The sequence below is a fragment of the Camelus ferus genome, chromosome 7, assembly GCF_009834535.1.
Source record: "Camelus ferus isolate YT-003-E chromosome 7, BCGSAC_Cfer_1.0, whole genome shotgun sequence".
NCBI lineage: Eukaryota > Metazoa > Chordata > Mammalia > Artiodactyla > Camelidae > Camelus > Camelus ferus.
In genome coordinates, this window is record NC_045702.1 from 83990422 (window position 1) to 84006855 (window position 16434).

A 16434-nucleotide genomic window follows, 5' to 3' on the forward strand; every position below is an offset into this window, starting at 1 on the left:
CTTAGCATGCAAGAGGTCCTGGGTTCAATCCCCAGCACCCCTGTTAAAAAAGTAAATAAATAAACCTAATTACCTCCCCCACTGAAAAATAAATTGAAAAACCTAAAATAGTTAAGACAGAAAGATTTTTTTAAAAAAAATCATAAATCTCTACTTTAACTATATTCTTGACTAGCAAGAATTTTTGTGGGAAATTATCTTCTTCCTGGAAAAAAGCTGAATTTAAGAGTGAAAAACAAAACCCTATAGATTTATAAAAGCTAGAAAGGAACTTAGAGCTCCGATGGTCCCCCTCCTCACGCACATGTGAGGGAAGGGACCCCAGGAGGACAAGGGACCCGGCTTGAGTCTGCACAGCTGGGCTCCGCACAGCCGCGGCCCCAGTGTTCCGGGCCTGCTGACAGGGAAATGGGGCATCTTCCCCCCGCTAAGTGTGGACTCAGAGGTGTATCTGAAAGCCTCTAAGACAATCTACATTTCTCATGTGTTTTGTGAGCTGGACAATAACTCTTCCAGGTCCTAAGTCACTGATACCCAGCTCTGAGGCACACCCAGCTGTCCCTGAGTCCCACTCACTCATCTGGGTGGCTCCACCCTCCTTCCTGAGACAAGGGAGCCTGGACCAATGACCTCCTAGGGCCGCGGCCACCAGCTCCTGGGGCGGGTGCGGGAAGGGTGTGCTGGCCCCCGGGATGGGACGGCCTGCAGCCACGTACCGACACGGAGCACAAAGTCATTGTAAGACTGGTAGTTGATCTCATCCAGGACGTCGAACATCTCGATGGCAAAATCTGCCAACGTGCTGAGGTGGGAGGAGATGCACTTCTTCGCCTGGATGTGAGCAGACACGGGTTATTACGTTCAAGGGGTGCAAGGGCAGAGGCAGCAGGGACACTTGGCCAGCGATCTGTCGGGGAGGGGTGCAGCCTTTACCCCTGACGAGCTCAGGGATTTGATCTCCACATCAGCAGTGCAGCAGCCGGGCTGCTTGAGTTACATCTACAGGTCAAGTTGGGAATCACTGATGTCTTAATGATGTCTTTCTACGCAGAAACACTGACTATCTTTCTGCTTATTTAGACCTTTGATTTTTTTCATCCGAGTTTTACAGTTTTCCTCATAGACATACTACATATATCTTTAAAAGTTTGTACCTAATATTTAATTTTGAGGGAGGGAGTGCTAATATAAACGGTACTGTATTTTTAAATTCCACTTGTTCATTGCTGGTATATAAGCAAGTAATTGACTTTTGTCTATTAACTTTGCATTTTGCAACCTTGCTGTAATTGCTTACTGCAGATATTTTGTTGATTCTTTTTTATTTTCTACATAAACATTCACGTTATCTAGGAACAAAGAGTTTTATCCCTTCCTTCCTTCCGTCTATGTACCTTTATTTCCTTTTCTTGCCTTACTGCACTAGTTAGGACTTCCAGCATGAATGTCAAATAGGAGTGGTGAGAAGGGCTTGCTTGCCATGCTCCTTTCCTCAGGGGGAAGGCATTTCTCATCATTATGCATGTGGTTAAGCTACAGGTTTTTTTTGGTAGGTGTTTTTTATCAAGTTGAGGAAGTTTCCTTCTATATGTAGTTTGATGAAAAATTTTTCTTTAAATCAGGAATGAGTGTTCTAGGCTGTCAAATAATTTTTCTGCATCCATTAATGTGATTTCTCTTCTTTATCCTGTTGATAAGGTGAATTTTATTAATTTTGACATGTTGAGCCAGCCTTGCCTATCTGGAATAAATTCAACAACTCGTTTGTGGTGTATAGTTCTTTTCGAACCTCGCTGGATTCAACTGGCTAATATTTGTTGAGAATTTATGCATCTGTGTTCAAAAGAAATACTGGCCCATAATTTTCCTTTTTGTAATTTCTTTATCTGGTTCAATATCATGCTAATGCTGGACTCACAGAATGAGTTAGAAAGTATTTCTTCTACTTCTATATCCTGGAAGAGATTGTAGGGAACTGGGATGATTTCTTCCTTAAATGTTTCACAGAATCCACCAGGAAACCCATCTATGCCCAGCACCTTCTGTTTTGGAAAGTTATTAATTATTGATTCAATGTATTTAATAGACATATTCCCCACCCAGATTATCGGTTTCTTCTCAGGTGAGTTTTGGGAGATTGTGTCTTTCAAAAAATTGGTCCGTTTCTCCTCATTTATCAAACTTGTGGGCATATAGTTGTAAAGATTAATTGGAAATAGTAACTTTTAAAATGTTTGATTTTCTAATTGTCTACAGCTAATATACAGAGATAAAACAGAAATTCATATGTTAATTTTATATCCAGCAAGTTTGGTAAACTCACTTAAAAATTTTAGCAGTTTAAATATTTTTAGTTGAGAATGATGGCTCCATTCCTACTTTTGCAATTCACAAATCTTCTATTTACTGTCCTTCCCTTATTGGACTACTAGTTAGGACCTCCAGTGCAGCACCATAGAGTTGTTCACAATATATGTTAATATCTTTTTAATATCCGTTGGTCCAGTGGAAATGGCCCCTCTTTAATTTCTAATATTTGTGTCTTCTCCCTTTTTTCTTGGTTGGCATGGCTAGAGATTATCAATTTTTTTGATCTTCTCAAAGAGCCAAATTTTTGGTTTTGTCAATTCTCTTGATTGTTTTCTTGTCTTTAATTTCATTGATTTGTGCTCTGACCTTTATTATTTCTTCTCTTCTTCTTGCTTGAGGTTAGATGATTCTTCTTTCTCTAGTTTTCTAAGGGGGAAATTAAAACTATTGATTTTGGATTGGTTTTCTTTTCTAATATATGAATTCAATAATAGAAATTTCTCTCTAAATACTGCCTTTTCTGCATCCCATAAATTTTCATAAGTTATATTTTCAATTTCATTAATTTCAAATTATTTTTCAACTTCTCTTGAGATTTCTTCTTTGTCCCATTTGTCATTTAGAAGTGTATGGCTCCATTTCCGAATATTTTGGAATTTTCCAATTATCTCCTAGAAATAGATTTCTACTTTAACTCCATTCTGGTGTGAGAATATACTTTATATGATTACAATTCTTTTAAATTTGTTAAACTGAGTTTTATAGCCCAGAGTGTGGTCTATCTTGGTAAATGTTTCATGTGAGCTTCAAAAGCAGCGTATTCTGCGGTTGTTGAATGAAGTAGTCGATAGATGTCAATTACATCCAGGTGACTGACAACGCTGTTCAGTTCAACTATCTCTACAGATTTCCACCCGACTGGATCTACCAATTACTGATAGTGTGGCACTAAATTCTCCAACTGTAATAGTGGACTCATCTATTTCTCCATGCGGATCTATCAGTTTTGGCCCCCTGTTGTTAAGTGTATAAATATTGAAGATTGTTGTGTCTTCTTGGAGAATTGACTCGTTTTTCACTATGTAATGACCCTCTTCATCCCTGATCGTTTTCCTTGATCTGAAGCTTGCTTTGTCCGAAATTAAGATAGCTATTTGAGTTTTTAATAGTGCTGGCATTGTATTTATTTCTACATCCTTTTTTTTTTTTTAAGATTCTGTTCTTTATTTCTTTTTTTTCAGTTTTATTAGGTAGAATTACTATAGTTTGACTGCACATACACATTATATTGCATGTGAATACATATATACAGTATACTGGACTTTTTTTAGATTACGTATATGTACTAATTACTGTTTCTAAGAACAGATTAGATCTTTAGCCTTTTAAACTTACACAGTTATCAAAGGAAAAAAGCCAACTACAAAATAAGAATCAACAGAATGTGGTAATCCAATCATAAAGGACAGTCAGATGTGCTTACACATATTCAAGACATCAAAATAATAGTTAGTTCATTTGTGTCATTATTATTATTAGTTTTTAGATTCCTCATATAAATGAAGTCATATGGCATTTTTCTTTCTCTTTCCAGCCCACTTCACTTAGAATGACAATCTTCAGGTCCATCCATATTGCTGCAAATGGCATTACTTTATTCTTTTTCATGGCTGAGTAGTGTTCCATCATATATATGTACCACCACATCTTTATCCAGTCATCTGTTGATGGACATTTGGGTTGTTTACATCCTTTTATTTTTAATGTGTATGTGTCTTTATATTTAAAGTGTGTTTCTTGCAGAAAATGTAGTTGGATCTTGTTTTTTAGCCACTTGGTCAGTTTCTGTTCTTTAATTGGTATATTTAGACCATTCACATTTAAGGTGATTATTGATACAATTAGATTAGTATTTACTGTATGTACAACTGCTTTCTAGCCATCGCACTTTTATTTTTATTTTTTTTTAACATCTTCCTTTCTTTTTCTGCCTCTTTTATAGGAGCAACCTGAGGACTTTATTCACAATCCTGCATCAGGAAAAGGGAACATTCAGTGGTGCCAGGCTGCCACAGTGGTGGTGGTAGGGTGCCGGTGGGGAGGGGGCAGGGCTGGAGGAAGTCCCTATGACGGGCCTTCCCTCTGTTGACTTTCCACAGGAGGTCGTGTCTAGAGAGAGCTGGTCACTGACAAGACAGCCTGCAGGCTGCTGCCCTAATCCAATGCAAAGGGCAAACCAAAGCCCACAGTGGGGACTCTGTCCATGGTCCCTGGGCAGTTTGGGGCAGAACTGGGACCTAGTCTCTGAGCAGGGCACACCTGGACAGCGGGCAGGCACTCACCTTGGTCCCGGCTGTGGGCGCCAGCCCCACAGCAGCCATGTAGGTACTCCCAATGGTCTTGATCTTCTCCAGGTCCTTGTAAAAGTCTTTGTCCATGAGCTTTGTTTGAAACACAAAACTGTTAAACGTTACATAACATTTTAGACAAGTCACGGCAGTGTATAGCCACGCGGAGCGGATGGGCACGTGATGGAAAGCAACGTGTCTTCTTCATGTGGCTATGAGACAAGTTCTGGGGCTGAACTGAAAAACTAAGAAACACAGGCCTCAGGGGCTCCTGCAAAGGCATTTAAAAGAGGAGCCGGGGGAAGCATACAGAACACACTGTCTTTCAGGAGCTGAGGTCACAACCACCCAGGAGGACGGGCCCCCAGCGAGGGAAGATCTGGCACAGACATGGGACCCAGGGTGGAGGCTGCAGAGATTCCCATCCGCCCACTCTGTAAGTGAGGCCACCCACCTGAGCCCAGCACTTACAAGGTAGGGTACAGGTGCCAGCACCCCGCCTCCTAGCCCAGAACCCATCCTCCCCAACCTAAGGCAAAGCCCCTTCCTCAACGGTCAAAGTCCGTTGGGATTCCCAAGGAGACAAAGTGTATGTGCATCTGCAGAGAACATGCTACACTTCAGAACTGTTGGGGGCTGGGCACCCAGGAGCCCTCAGGCCCCAGGGAGTCGGGGCAGTGGGGCGGCCCTTACCTCATCAAAGTCGGCGATTATCTCGTTCAGGAGGCGCAGACACTCTACCCCCATGTTGTTGCCGTCCAGCTCGATGTAGAAGTCGTTGAAGTTGGGGATGGAGGCGAACATGACCCCCACCTGCGAGTACGACTGGTAGTACAGGTCCTGGGGGTCAAAGGTCGGGTCAGCCACCAGCGCCGAAGCCGGGACCAGAGCAGCTTTCAGCGCTGGTGCTGGGGACAGGCCCCACCAGGAACCCCTGCCTGGGCTGCCAGGATGTGCTGGGACCCCACACCGCACAAGGAGGGGGCTCGGAGCGCCCAGGACACCGCGAGGTCGTTCAGCTCACAGGTGGGAGCAGAGCCCCCTGCGAGGAGGGGAGGAGGCACCAGGGAGGGACACACTGTTCTGGGAAAACAAACCGCTCTGGACAGCCCCAGGCCCAGCAGGATGAGAGATGAGCCCGGGAGCTATTTCAGGCCAAAGCTGGTCAAGCTGAGTCTTGGTGTTTGTGCCTTTAGGACCTAAAAGGCCAACCTGAGCCTCTTTATTTTTGAGCCAGCTTTTCTAAGCCCTGCGCTGTGCTGCTGGGGTGGTTTTAGAGCTTCACCTCTAGGTCATGGCCCCTGACTGCGCTGAACACGGAGGAGGGAATGAACCACCGGCCCTGCAGCCAGATGGGCAGGGCCAGGCAGTCCACACAAACTCAGCCAGGAGGGGGCGCCACTCAGAACATAAAGGCCTTGAAACAGCACTTTTCCCCTTGAGTGTGGTTTCCTGAAACCCGATCTCCTGCCTTGTGGGGCTGGTGAATGTTACTCTCTCTTTCAGGATCAAAGGGGAGGACACACCAGTTCTGGTCATCTGTCAATCCCACAACCCAGGGGCCTCCTGATGGCCCAGCCTCTGCCCTACCCTTGGGGGTGGGCAGGGGGCCTCCCATCCTCAGTGCAGCTGAGGGCTTGGAAATGGCCACCCTCTGCGACTTTAGGCTGGAGGAGGGTCCCTCTGGGTCGGACCTCCAGCTGCAACCCCCACCAGACCAGCTCGGCTGGGAGGAGCACCCTGCTGGGTCTCAGTGCCCGGGAAGCAGCTGCCACGCAGGCCGCACGCTCACCATGTTCCGGGGGTTGGACATGAGGAAGTGCTGGGCGACGTGGGCCGGCAGGAGGTTGAAGAGGATTCTCTTGTTGTCCAGCTTCACCCTCTCCATGTCGTCCCGCTCCTCCTCCGCCTGGGGAGGGCGGGATCCTCCATTAGTCACTCACCTGCTCATCCATGTTTCCTTCACTCGCTCAACAACCCACCACCTGACAAGATTCTCTCCTGGACCAGACTCTGAACCCTCTTCCCAACTGGGCCCTGACTTTGGGGCATCCCTGTTCACTTCCACATCGTCCAGTTTTAGCAAGAACCCTGCTGAGCCAGCTCAACCAGACACCTCATCCCTGACATCCGATCACCCCACACATCTGATTGGGTTCCTCATCTCCTTCCCTTCTCAGGTGATGTCTGATCACCTTGGCCTGTCCTCAGCATGAATCTTGTTAGATCAGCTTAGATCTCTCCTCTTAGTAACTTTGCATCCACTGCCCCCACTCTGCCCCTTGGCTATACAAGCCCACCTGCCCTTGCTGTATTAGGGTGGAGCCTCGTCTCTCTCCCCCACTGCAAGACCCCCCTGCAGTGGTCCTTACACCTAACACCACCCACATGGCTGCTGGCGTCTAGCCGGGAGCCCCCATGTGACACCCCTCCCAAGGGACTCCCTTGCCGACCCCCAAGGAAGCAGAGGGGCTCCTCTTGCCTGCGCGGCCCAGAGGTAGTCCAGCCGCAGCTTGACATCCACCTGCCGGGCGTGCAGGGCCAGCGCACAGGAGAACAGCAGGATGGCCATGATTGGCTCGAAGCTGCGCCCGGAGATGCTGCCGCCCCTTGTGAAAAAGAAGGAAAACCCACGTCAGTGCCAAGAACATAGGACCCGTCCACAGAGGGCCCCTCAGACGTGACACCCCCAGAGGTGCCTGGGACTGACCCGGGCTGAGAGCCACATCTCATGGGGAAACCCCAAGGACTTGCTGGAACTGGCACCCAAGTGAAGAAAGGGAGAAACCCTGGCAGTAACGAGCTTCTAGTCAGCAAATTGGAACACGGGGCATCACAGGCAGGTATTTGAGATGCCCGCCCATGGGCTCTGGCAGGAGCAGCGTACCTACCCAACGGCCTTTGTGTACCCGCTGAGCTCCAGGACCAGGATGTAGGATGTGGTGAGCACGCCGAGCAGGATCATTTTGAGCAAGGAGGAGACCCGCAGGAATATGGCCAGCGGGAGGGTGCCCACGAGGCCGCACAGCAGGGCATGGGGTGCAGACTCGCAGGGCAGGGCAGGCAGCACTGGGGCCCGGCCCCCAGATGACAGGATCATCAGGGACCCGTTGGGGCTGGAGCTCCAGGCCCAGGGCAGGCAGCCCACCTGGAGGGGGATGGAGGGGCCAGGAGTGTGGAGAGGGCCCCACTCAGGGCACACAGCACCCCCTCCTCCCCCGCTCTCTCCAGCCTCCGGCTCTTACCCACTCCCCAAGTGCCATCAGCAGGGCCTCGGACACTCCCACCCAGTTCCGGCCCTTTGAGGCTCCTCACTACTAGAAGGGGAGCCCCAGGATCTGGGCTGGGGGGCACGAGACCCCTACCATCCTTCTAAACCACTCAGCTCCATCCTGTTCTCCCCACCACCCTCTCCTTCCTATTTCTCTGCCCAGCTTCTGTCCTAGGCACACTACGAAGGGCCGATCACGTTTCCTCCACTGGGTGATGTCCCCCTCGCCCTGGCTTCCTGGGGCACCCCAGGCCCATCTCTGACCCCCTTGTTTCCCTCCCCATCCTAGGGACGGGCCCTCCAGTGCGGCTCCTGCAGATGCCCCTCATCCCTGCACCTCACGGCTCTCTCCATGCCCAGCCCCCGCAGACAGGCTCACCACACATCCTTGGGCCACAGAGTAGATTAAGATGACTATGAAGATACACAAGACGGTGCGGATCTGGATCGTCAGGCATCCTGGAAAACACTGAAAGATAAAATACTGTTGAAAACACAACCTGTTTTACAAAGTCGTTTGTGGCCACAGCAGATAATTCACAGTACAGAACGTCCAGAACCATCTGAACGCGGCGAGATCCTCACCCATAATTCATCTTCCACACACGTTTCCTGGCTGTTTTCATATAATTAATCTCCCAGGTGAAAAAGTTGCCCAAATTAAAAAACTGAAAGGCGACATCTTTAAATTCAAAAGCGCAACACTTCCCACCATCTGCTCTACCCTGTGACACTGACTGGCACTGAAATTCACTGAATAGATTAACTTGACATTTTTATAATACTGCATCCTTCTATCTCAGAGATGGTGAGAATTTCCCTTTATTTGTTTCTTCTCTTACATGCTTTAAGTTTTATCATTTTCTTTACACAGGCTTTATACAATTTTTGTTAAGCCTATTTAAACACATTTTTATAATATTCGACAAATGATTTCAAGGATAGTCAGAAGATCTTAGAATCACACTTCTGAAACTAGAAATGAAAACAAAAATAGAGACCACGGGACCGTGCAGAAAGCATGGACCAGCGAGGGTGCCCTGGGCCGTGCGTGTGGTTACCCCTCTAACCCTCCCACCCCGTGAAGTCGGGTTCATTACGATCCCTGATCTACAGGTGAGGAACCGGGGCCCGGACACCACCAGCCAACCTCACTCGCTCTACAGACCAGGACACAGAGCGGGTTGCTCAGCTCACATTGAGCTGAGACAGATACACACACAGACCAAACAATAGCACGAGAACTAATTTGTCGTTAACACCAAAAAAAGACAGCTGATCCGACATGAACAATGGAAAATGCCCCTAGAACGGGACCCACGATTAGTCAAAGGCGGCCCAGTGGGGTGTTAGCTGTTGGACCATCCTCAAAGCTCGCTGTCACTGTCTCAGAAAGTGACTGTGTAGCAATGGCCAGGCTGGGTGTCCCGGACCCCACGGCCAGAGGCAGTTCACAGCCGGAGCTGAATTTCACAAAGGACCCCAACAGCGGGACGAGGTCACAAGGCAGGAGGATGCAGGGCAAATGTGGAGCGAGAGCCTGTGCTCTGCAGGGAGAGAAGCCGCGGAGCATGCCGTGACCGGGACACGACACAGGAGCACCGCAGCTGCACCAAATGGTCGTGGGAGGCAGGGTGGCCGCTGAGTGATGACCCCACCGTGCCTCAGCCCTGTGGCTGCGGAGTTTAAACAGTCTAGGCAAAGGGGACAACTACACAACCACATCCTTCTCCACTCAGCCGGCCGTGCTCCTGGCTTATTCTCAGGGCTCCTGCCGTGTGTTAGGGGCCAGGAGGAGGCGTGGCCCGGCTCCCTGGACCACGTACTCCCACTGCGGGGGGAGCGGGGCATTCAAAGGCTTCCAACCAGGCGACAAACTAAGAACCATGTTGTAAATCACAGTTGCACAGACACACACAACTCAAAGAGTTCCAGAAAACCCTGATGACAATCGATAGACCGACATTTTCATTCATTCTTGTTCTGTTTCTTTTGTTTACAACTCACACACACACACACACAAAAGATTTCACAGCCCCCGGTTGAGTTGCAATCTGAAGTTTAAAAAACACTGACAATCTATGCTAAATAAACGAACTCAGTCCCACACAGACACACTGCGGGAGCCACTGGGGCTGCGGCAGAAAATGATGTAACATGAGGACCAGGACTGGGCATTTGCAGGGGCTGGCAGGAGCTCTTGGGTTTGTCTCTGGGGTCGCTGCCCTCTGCTGGGGCTCCCTCTCTCTTCCCAAAGAGGGAAAACCTAGAGGTTTTCTAACTTTCTACTCACTGTCCATTCATCAACCATGTCTAGTTTATCTCACCAGAGCTGCAAACCTCCTCCTTGCCTTCCCCACCCACTGCAGGGCTCTCAGGGTCTAGGGTGGGCTGGGCTGGGGGCGCTCTTCCTCCCTGGAGGCCAGCCCTCCCAGGGCAGCAGGTGTAACAGAAAAGAACAAATTTGACTTCGTATTAGATCTGTTTCTTTCGCTTTAACCCTGTACCCTGTTTTCTAGGCTCAGTCTTGCTAGCTCCGCACCTTTTGTAAAACAATGTTGCCTTTAGCCTGAAATAGACAGGAGAGCCTGTTCTCTGAGCTCTGACCTTTAAAGATATTAATACTTTTGTACTTAGAGATGACAAGTTGCAGAATAGAAAATAACATTTGTTTTGTTAGAGGTTTTACAGGGACACCATGACCTGACCCACGTGGACAGCTGCAAGAACAAAGAATTCCAAGAACAGAATTCCTGCACCAAGAAGTCTGCAACAACCAACCACACCCCATCTCCTTTTTAGTATAAAAGGAGCCTGTATTGTGACTTGGAGAAGATGGTTCTCCAGGACATTAGTTTGCCATCTTCTCAAGTCAGCCGGTTTTCTAAATACAGTCACTACTTCTTGCCCCAACACCTCGTCTCCCGATTTACTGGCCTGTCATGCGGCGAGCAAAACGAGTTTGGTCTTGGTAACCCAGAGAGTGGAGGAAGCTCATGTGAGGACTCTCACCTGAGGGAGCCCCTCTGCCTGTGCTCAGAAGACCACAAAGGGGTGACTGGGACAGTGGATGGAAAAATGAGGCTGAAATATGACCATCAGCACCACGCCTGGGTGAGAAAGATGAGGGGGGTTGCTGTCTAAGGCACAACGGCCTCCTTCCAAGTCACATCACCCTGGACCAGGAACCAGAGAGGCCTGGAGCCCCAGAGAGCAAAGTGCACCTGAAACTGCAGGTGCCCAGTGACTGGTCCAGTGTGCACCCCTCTGGCGCCCTCCTCACTGCTCCTCCTCCCCCCGCCCCGCCTGCTCGGCCCTGGTCCCACCACATCCCCACCCAGGGCCAGCACCACTGCAGGAACGCCCACGGCAGGCCGCGCAGCCTCAGCTGGATCCGCACACCTGGTCGGTCCAGCTCTGCCCCTTTCCAGCCCTCACCGTGACTCTCCAGCCACCTCTCCCCCGCCCTCCACTCTGAGCCCTGTGGAGCGCCTCCTCTGGTCACGGCATCCTGGCCTCCAGGACAGACAGGGATCCCGCCCCTTTGCTTCACCAGCTTCTCCTCTTGTTCTAAGAACGTTCAGTTGCGCCTATGGTGTCCCAGGCCCTGCTCCCAGGACTTCGCGAATATCAGCTCCAATTCCCATCCCTTTCACAGACAAAGACACGAAGGCCATAGAGCTGGCAGCCCCTAGTGACGAGGGAGCCAGTGGGGTGGGTGAAGGGCCGAGGTGGTCCCAGAGCTGCCACACCGGCCCTGATGCCCTGGCTGTGGCCACTTCCATGTCATGGAGGAAAGCCCTCTGCTGACTCCCAAGCCTTCTTGGGGATGTGTGGCTGCAATGGGTCCCAACTCAGCCGCATGCACAGCTGTGCCCACTGGCATCTCCCTTCCTCGGTACGCGCTGGGCCTCTGCTGGACAGTTCTGTCCCACCTGCCGGCCCCCATCCTCCCCAGCCGGATCCTGCCGACCATGCCCCCCCTGTCTCCTGGCCCCAGTCTTCTGCACAAGCCCCATGGTGAACTCAGAGCCCTGCTGTCATGTCCAGGGCCTCAGGAGGGGAGAGTGTGAGCACGTGGGTCGCCCCTGAACAGACACATGCTGGCTGGGTGAACTGAAGCCGCCTGCCGTCAGGACCGTGCGCTCCGCCCAAGCTGCTTCCTGACCCGCAGCCGGGAGGGGGACCTGCTGCCGTGCTGGGTCAAAATCACACTTAGAAAAAATGCTCAGGCCGACGAGGGAGGGCGAGGAGGGGTGAGTGGACATTCAGAAAGAAAGGAGCTGGCGGAGCCTGGGCCCCCTCCACCAGGAGAGCTGCTTGTCCACCAGGCACACAGGTCCCCAACACTGGGGACGAGTGTGACAGGACTTAGAAACCAGCATCTATTTGCGATGCTTTCACTTGAAATTAGCTGAATAAAGCCATCTTATGTGAAGTGGGAAATTTCACTTGACCCAATCAGATGCCACTCCATCTATGAAATCAAAGAGCTAGGATTGTGGCTGTTTATTCAAATAGCATTTTTTTTTTTTGTCTCAACCTAAATCAAGAAGGTACCCATGAATAATAAAGAATTTTAATAAATACACCTAGATTCAATCTTCTCACAAAGTAGTTGTTTTCAAGAATTGTACAAAGATAACCCAGGGTCTCTCAAACATGACAGCTTGGGGTCTAGGGGGGAAATGGGACTTTTGAAAAAGAAGGTTCAGAACAGAGCCCTCTCCTGGGAGCCTCGGGCGGCACGGGGCCACAAGCTCAACCCTGGCTCCAAAGCCAAGGAAGAATCTTCAAGAGTGTGGAGGCCCCAGTCTATGACACGATCACACGACAGGGCACAGGACCCTCCTTTGGAGGGAACAGTGTCACCCCTTGTGTTCATTTATTCAATCACCATCCACACCCACCCCATGTGTCTACGGGGCACGCTCCCAGAACTCCAAACAGCACCCACACAGGATGGGGCCCAGTGAGTTTCTCCCACATGGACAAGTCTTTTCACCTGCCAGAAGGTGAGGGACAAACTGCCTCCACCTGTCCTGCCAAGAGGGCATGCAGAGGCCGTGCACTTACCTGTGCAGGTGACAGGCAGGTACAAGACACACACACGTGCATCTGGACCAGGTAACGTGCAGGTACATCACACACACACGCGTGTACCTGGATCAGGTGAGGAGCAGGTACAGGACACACCGTGCACGTACCTGGACCCGGGTGATGTGCAGGTACAGGACACAGGACACCAGGAAGCAGATGCAAAACACCAGCAGGAGCAGGACGGCCACACTCCTAGGACAGATGACACACAGTCCCTGCAGGCTGGGCCAGGTGACGGGTGCCCAGAGGATGCCTGGAACCGTGCCCTTCCTCCCCTGCCCCACCCGGGTCCCAGACCTGGGGAAGCAGCAGTGGTCTCTGGGGAGCTGCCCATGCTGGTCCTTTTCTAGCAGAGGAGCCCTTCCTGTGTCCCCTCTAAGTTCCCCGCCACCCCAGGGTCCCTCTAGCCCTGGGAGCGCCTGAGAGGCGCTCTCCTCGTGCAGGAAGGACGAGGGCTGCACAGACTTGGCTGCTGGGCACTGCCCTCTTCCTGGGCCTCATCTGGAAAGGGTTTTTCTAGAAAAAGTTGGATCCCCAGGCAGGGCCATGCAGACGGCCACTGCGTGTCCACAGTGTCTGGGGCTGGGGGTGGCTTCCATGTGTTTTCTGGAAACTCACAGGGGAATCACTCCACTTGGGAGGTTTATTAACAAAGCCGTAGGTCTGCAAGAAAAGTGGAGATTTTCTGGGGTCTTTCTTGCCCCAAACCCAAAACTCCCAAACTCACTTTCACTCATAAGGATGAAATGTTATTAAAATTATTATATCTGCGTTCCTTTCCAGAACCTACTTTTTCTCATTTTAATGTTTCTGAAAATTTGTGGACAAGCACCTGGAAATCAGGGTGCCTGTCTGGTCTGTTTCCTCTCACAGAAACTGTCATGAAGCCAGTGGTGCACGTGCTGTGGACGGAGAGGGCTTAGAATTGAGTAAAGTTAAAATTAAAAACTGAGAACCAGCAGCCCCGCACACCAGCCAGCAGGCTCGCACAGCCAGTTCCTCCAGGAAATGACGCGTGTCCCGGGGGGGGGGGGGTGGACCTCGTTTGTAGAGAAAGAGGAGTGGTTTCTGAGTTTTTCTGAGACTGTTCTCAACGCCCTCCAGGGGCGGGGGCACCGTGGGACTGTGACTGCGGGAGTCGAACCTGAACTTGAAAAGCAAAGGACTCTTGGTGACCTCTGACGGATGGCCCCAGAATAACACTTACTGCGGGATTATCAGCAGGTAGACAAGGCCGAACAAGGCGGCCAGAATGAGGGCCAGAATGACGGCGCTGGTAAAATACTCGTCCTGAAGCTGGTGGTACTACAAGACAGAAATCCCCCGTCAGTGGCCTTGGCTTCCTGGAGACACCAGGGTCTTCCCAAGGGTGCCGGGGATGCCCAGAACCACTGCAGCATTGAGAAGGGCCACACCCACGCCCACAGGATGTCCCAGGGCCCCAGCCTCCCACCACCCCCGACCGCCCCCACGCCGGCACCTACCTTCCTCTCTCGCTCAGCCTGCTTGTACTTCAGGGTGAAGAAGTCCAGGTCCGCCATCTCCAGCTCCATCTGCCGGGCTTCCAGGAGGCGGCCGATGTACCTGTTGACGCGTGTCCCGGGGGTGGCGTGGACCACGTTTGTAGAGAAAGAGGAGCGGTTTCTGAGCTTTTCCGAGGCCGTTCTCAGCGCCCTCCGCTGCCCATCACGGGAAGAAAGGAAGAAATGTTGTCAAACTCTCCACTTACCAAAAAAGAGAACTCTTATGTGTCCCTCCTTCTGGATCCTCGCCCACTGCAGAGTCTGGGGGGCCTGGTGTGGGGATCTGAGATGCAGGTGTGGCTCCACCACCTGCTGGCGGCAAGATCCCAGGTGAGTTATCTCATCACTGGTGTTTGGGCTCCCGTGTCTGTAAGTGGGGTTACACGGCACCTGAGTGGTGGCTCCGTGTGGAGGGTTTCTGGGCCCCATATGTGAGAACTGGACAGTGCCCAGCACACCACAGCAATGAACTTGGCTCTTTGAAAATACTGATAAAATCAGTAGGTCTCTAGCACGTAAATCTGACAGCTTAGATCAATGACCTACTCCTTGAAACACACAAACTACCACAACTCACCCAACAGGAAAAATAATTGGAATAGCCCTGTAATTGCTAAAGAAAGTTAATTCATAATTTTAAAATTCATGAAAAAGTAATCTCCAGGCCGAGATGATTTCACCAGAGAATTCTACCAAACAGTTAAATAAAAATTAACAAAAATTCTATACAATAGATTCTAGAAAATAGAAGAGGAGGTAACAGTTCCCAGCTCACTTTATAAAGTCAACATTAACCTGACACCAAAACCAGACTAAGACAGCAAAAAAAAAAAAAAAAAAAAAAATGACATTTGAGGCCATATTCCTCATGAATATTGATGGAAAAAATCCTTGGCAAAACATTAGTAGATAGAATTTAGCAATATATAGAGGTATATAGCATGACCATTTCAAGATACGCAAGGCTGCTCAAATATTTGAACATCAGTGCAATTCATTATGTTAAAACCACATTAACCATCATGTGGAAAACCCCATGGTCATATCGATTGATACAGAAAAAGCACTGGACAAAATTCAATATCCATTCATGATAAACATGCTCAGAAAACTAGGAATGGAGGGGAACCTGCCCAACTTGATGAAAAACGTCTACAGCTAACATCACACTCAATGGTAAAAGACAGAATGTTGTCCCTCTACAATCTGCAGTCAGAGCTGTCCGTCTCACTCTCCTATTCGATATAGCGCTAGAACCCCCCTAACCGGTGTGGTAAGGTAAGAAAAGGAAATAAAAAGCAGGTAGATCAGACAGAAAGAAAGCTGTCCCTATTTGCAGATGATAGCCTACATAGAAAATCCTGATGGAAGAAAAGATCCTGGAACGAATGAGTAAGTTCCACAGGGTCACAGGATACAAGATAAACATTGAAAGTCAATCATATTTCTTCATACTAGCTATGAGCACGTGAAGACCAAAATTAAGATACAGTAGCATTTACAATCACTGAGAAAGTGAAATACTAGTGAATCTAACAAAACACGTACAGAACTGTAGGCTGAAAACTACAGAGCGCCAGTGAAAGAAAGCAAAGCAGACCACAGTAAATGGACATACTATCAAGGATTAGAAGACTCAACATAGTGAAGATGTCAGTTCTCCCCACGTGGATGGACACAAGTTTAACGTAATTCCCCTCAAATCCTAGAAGGACTTTTTTTTTTTTTTTTGGTAGAAATACAAGTTTATTCTAAATATGAAATGGAATGGCAAAGGGACTAGAATAGCTCCTTTTTCTTAAAAAGAATCAAGTGAGAGCAATCACTCTGACAGTGACTGACAGCGACTTACTATCTAAATCCAGACAATGTGGTGTTGGCA

At 49.5% G+C, this 16434-nt stretch overlaps 1 protein-coding gene across 1 annotated transcript in view; it reads right to left on the bottom strand.

The window, feature by feature from the left end:
* Positions 1-16434, bottom strand: part of ADCY1 (adenylate cyclase 1) — a 105179-nt gene that overhangs the window by 13751 nt on the left and 74994 nt on the right. Inside the window, 10 exon segments of the mRNA XM_032484354.1 lie at positions 717-831; positions 4653-4751; positions 5352-5498; positions 6451-6567; positions 7141-7267; positions 7550-7806; positions 8309-8398; positions 13137-13221; positions 14237-14334; positions 14514-14708. Of these exon segments, the coding sequence (XP_032340245.1) occupies positions 717-831; positions 4653-4751; positions 5352-5498; positions 6451-6567; positions 7141-7267; positions 7550-7806; positions 8309-8398; positions 13137-13221; positions 14237-14334; positions 14514-14708 (1330 nt within the window).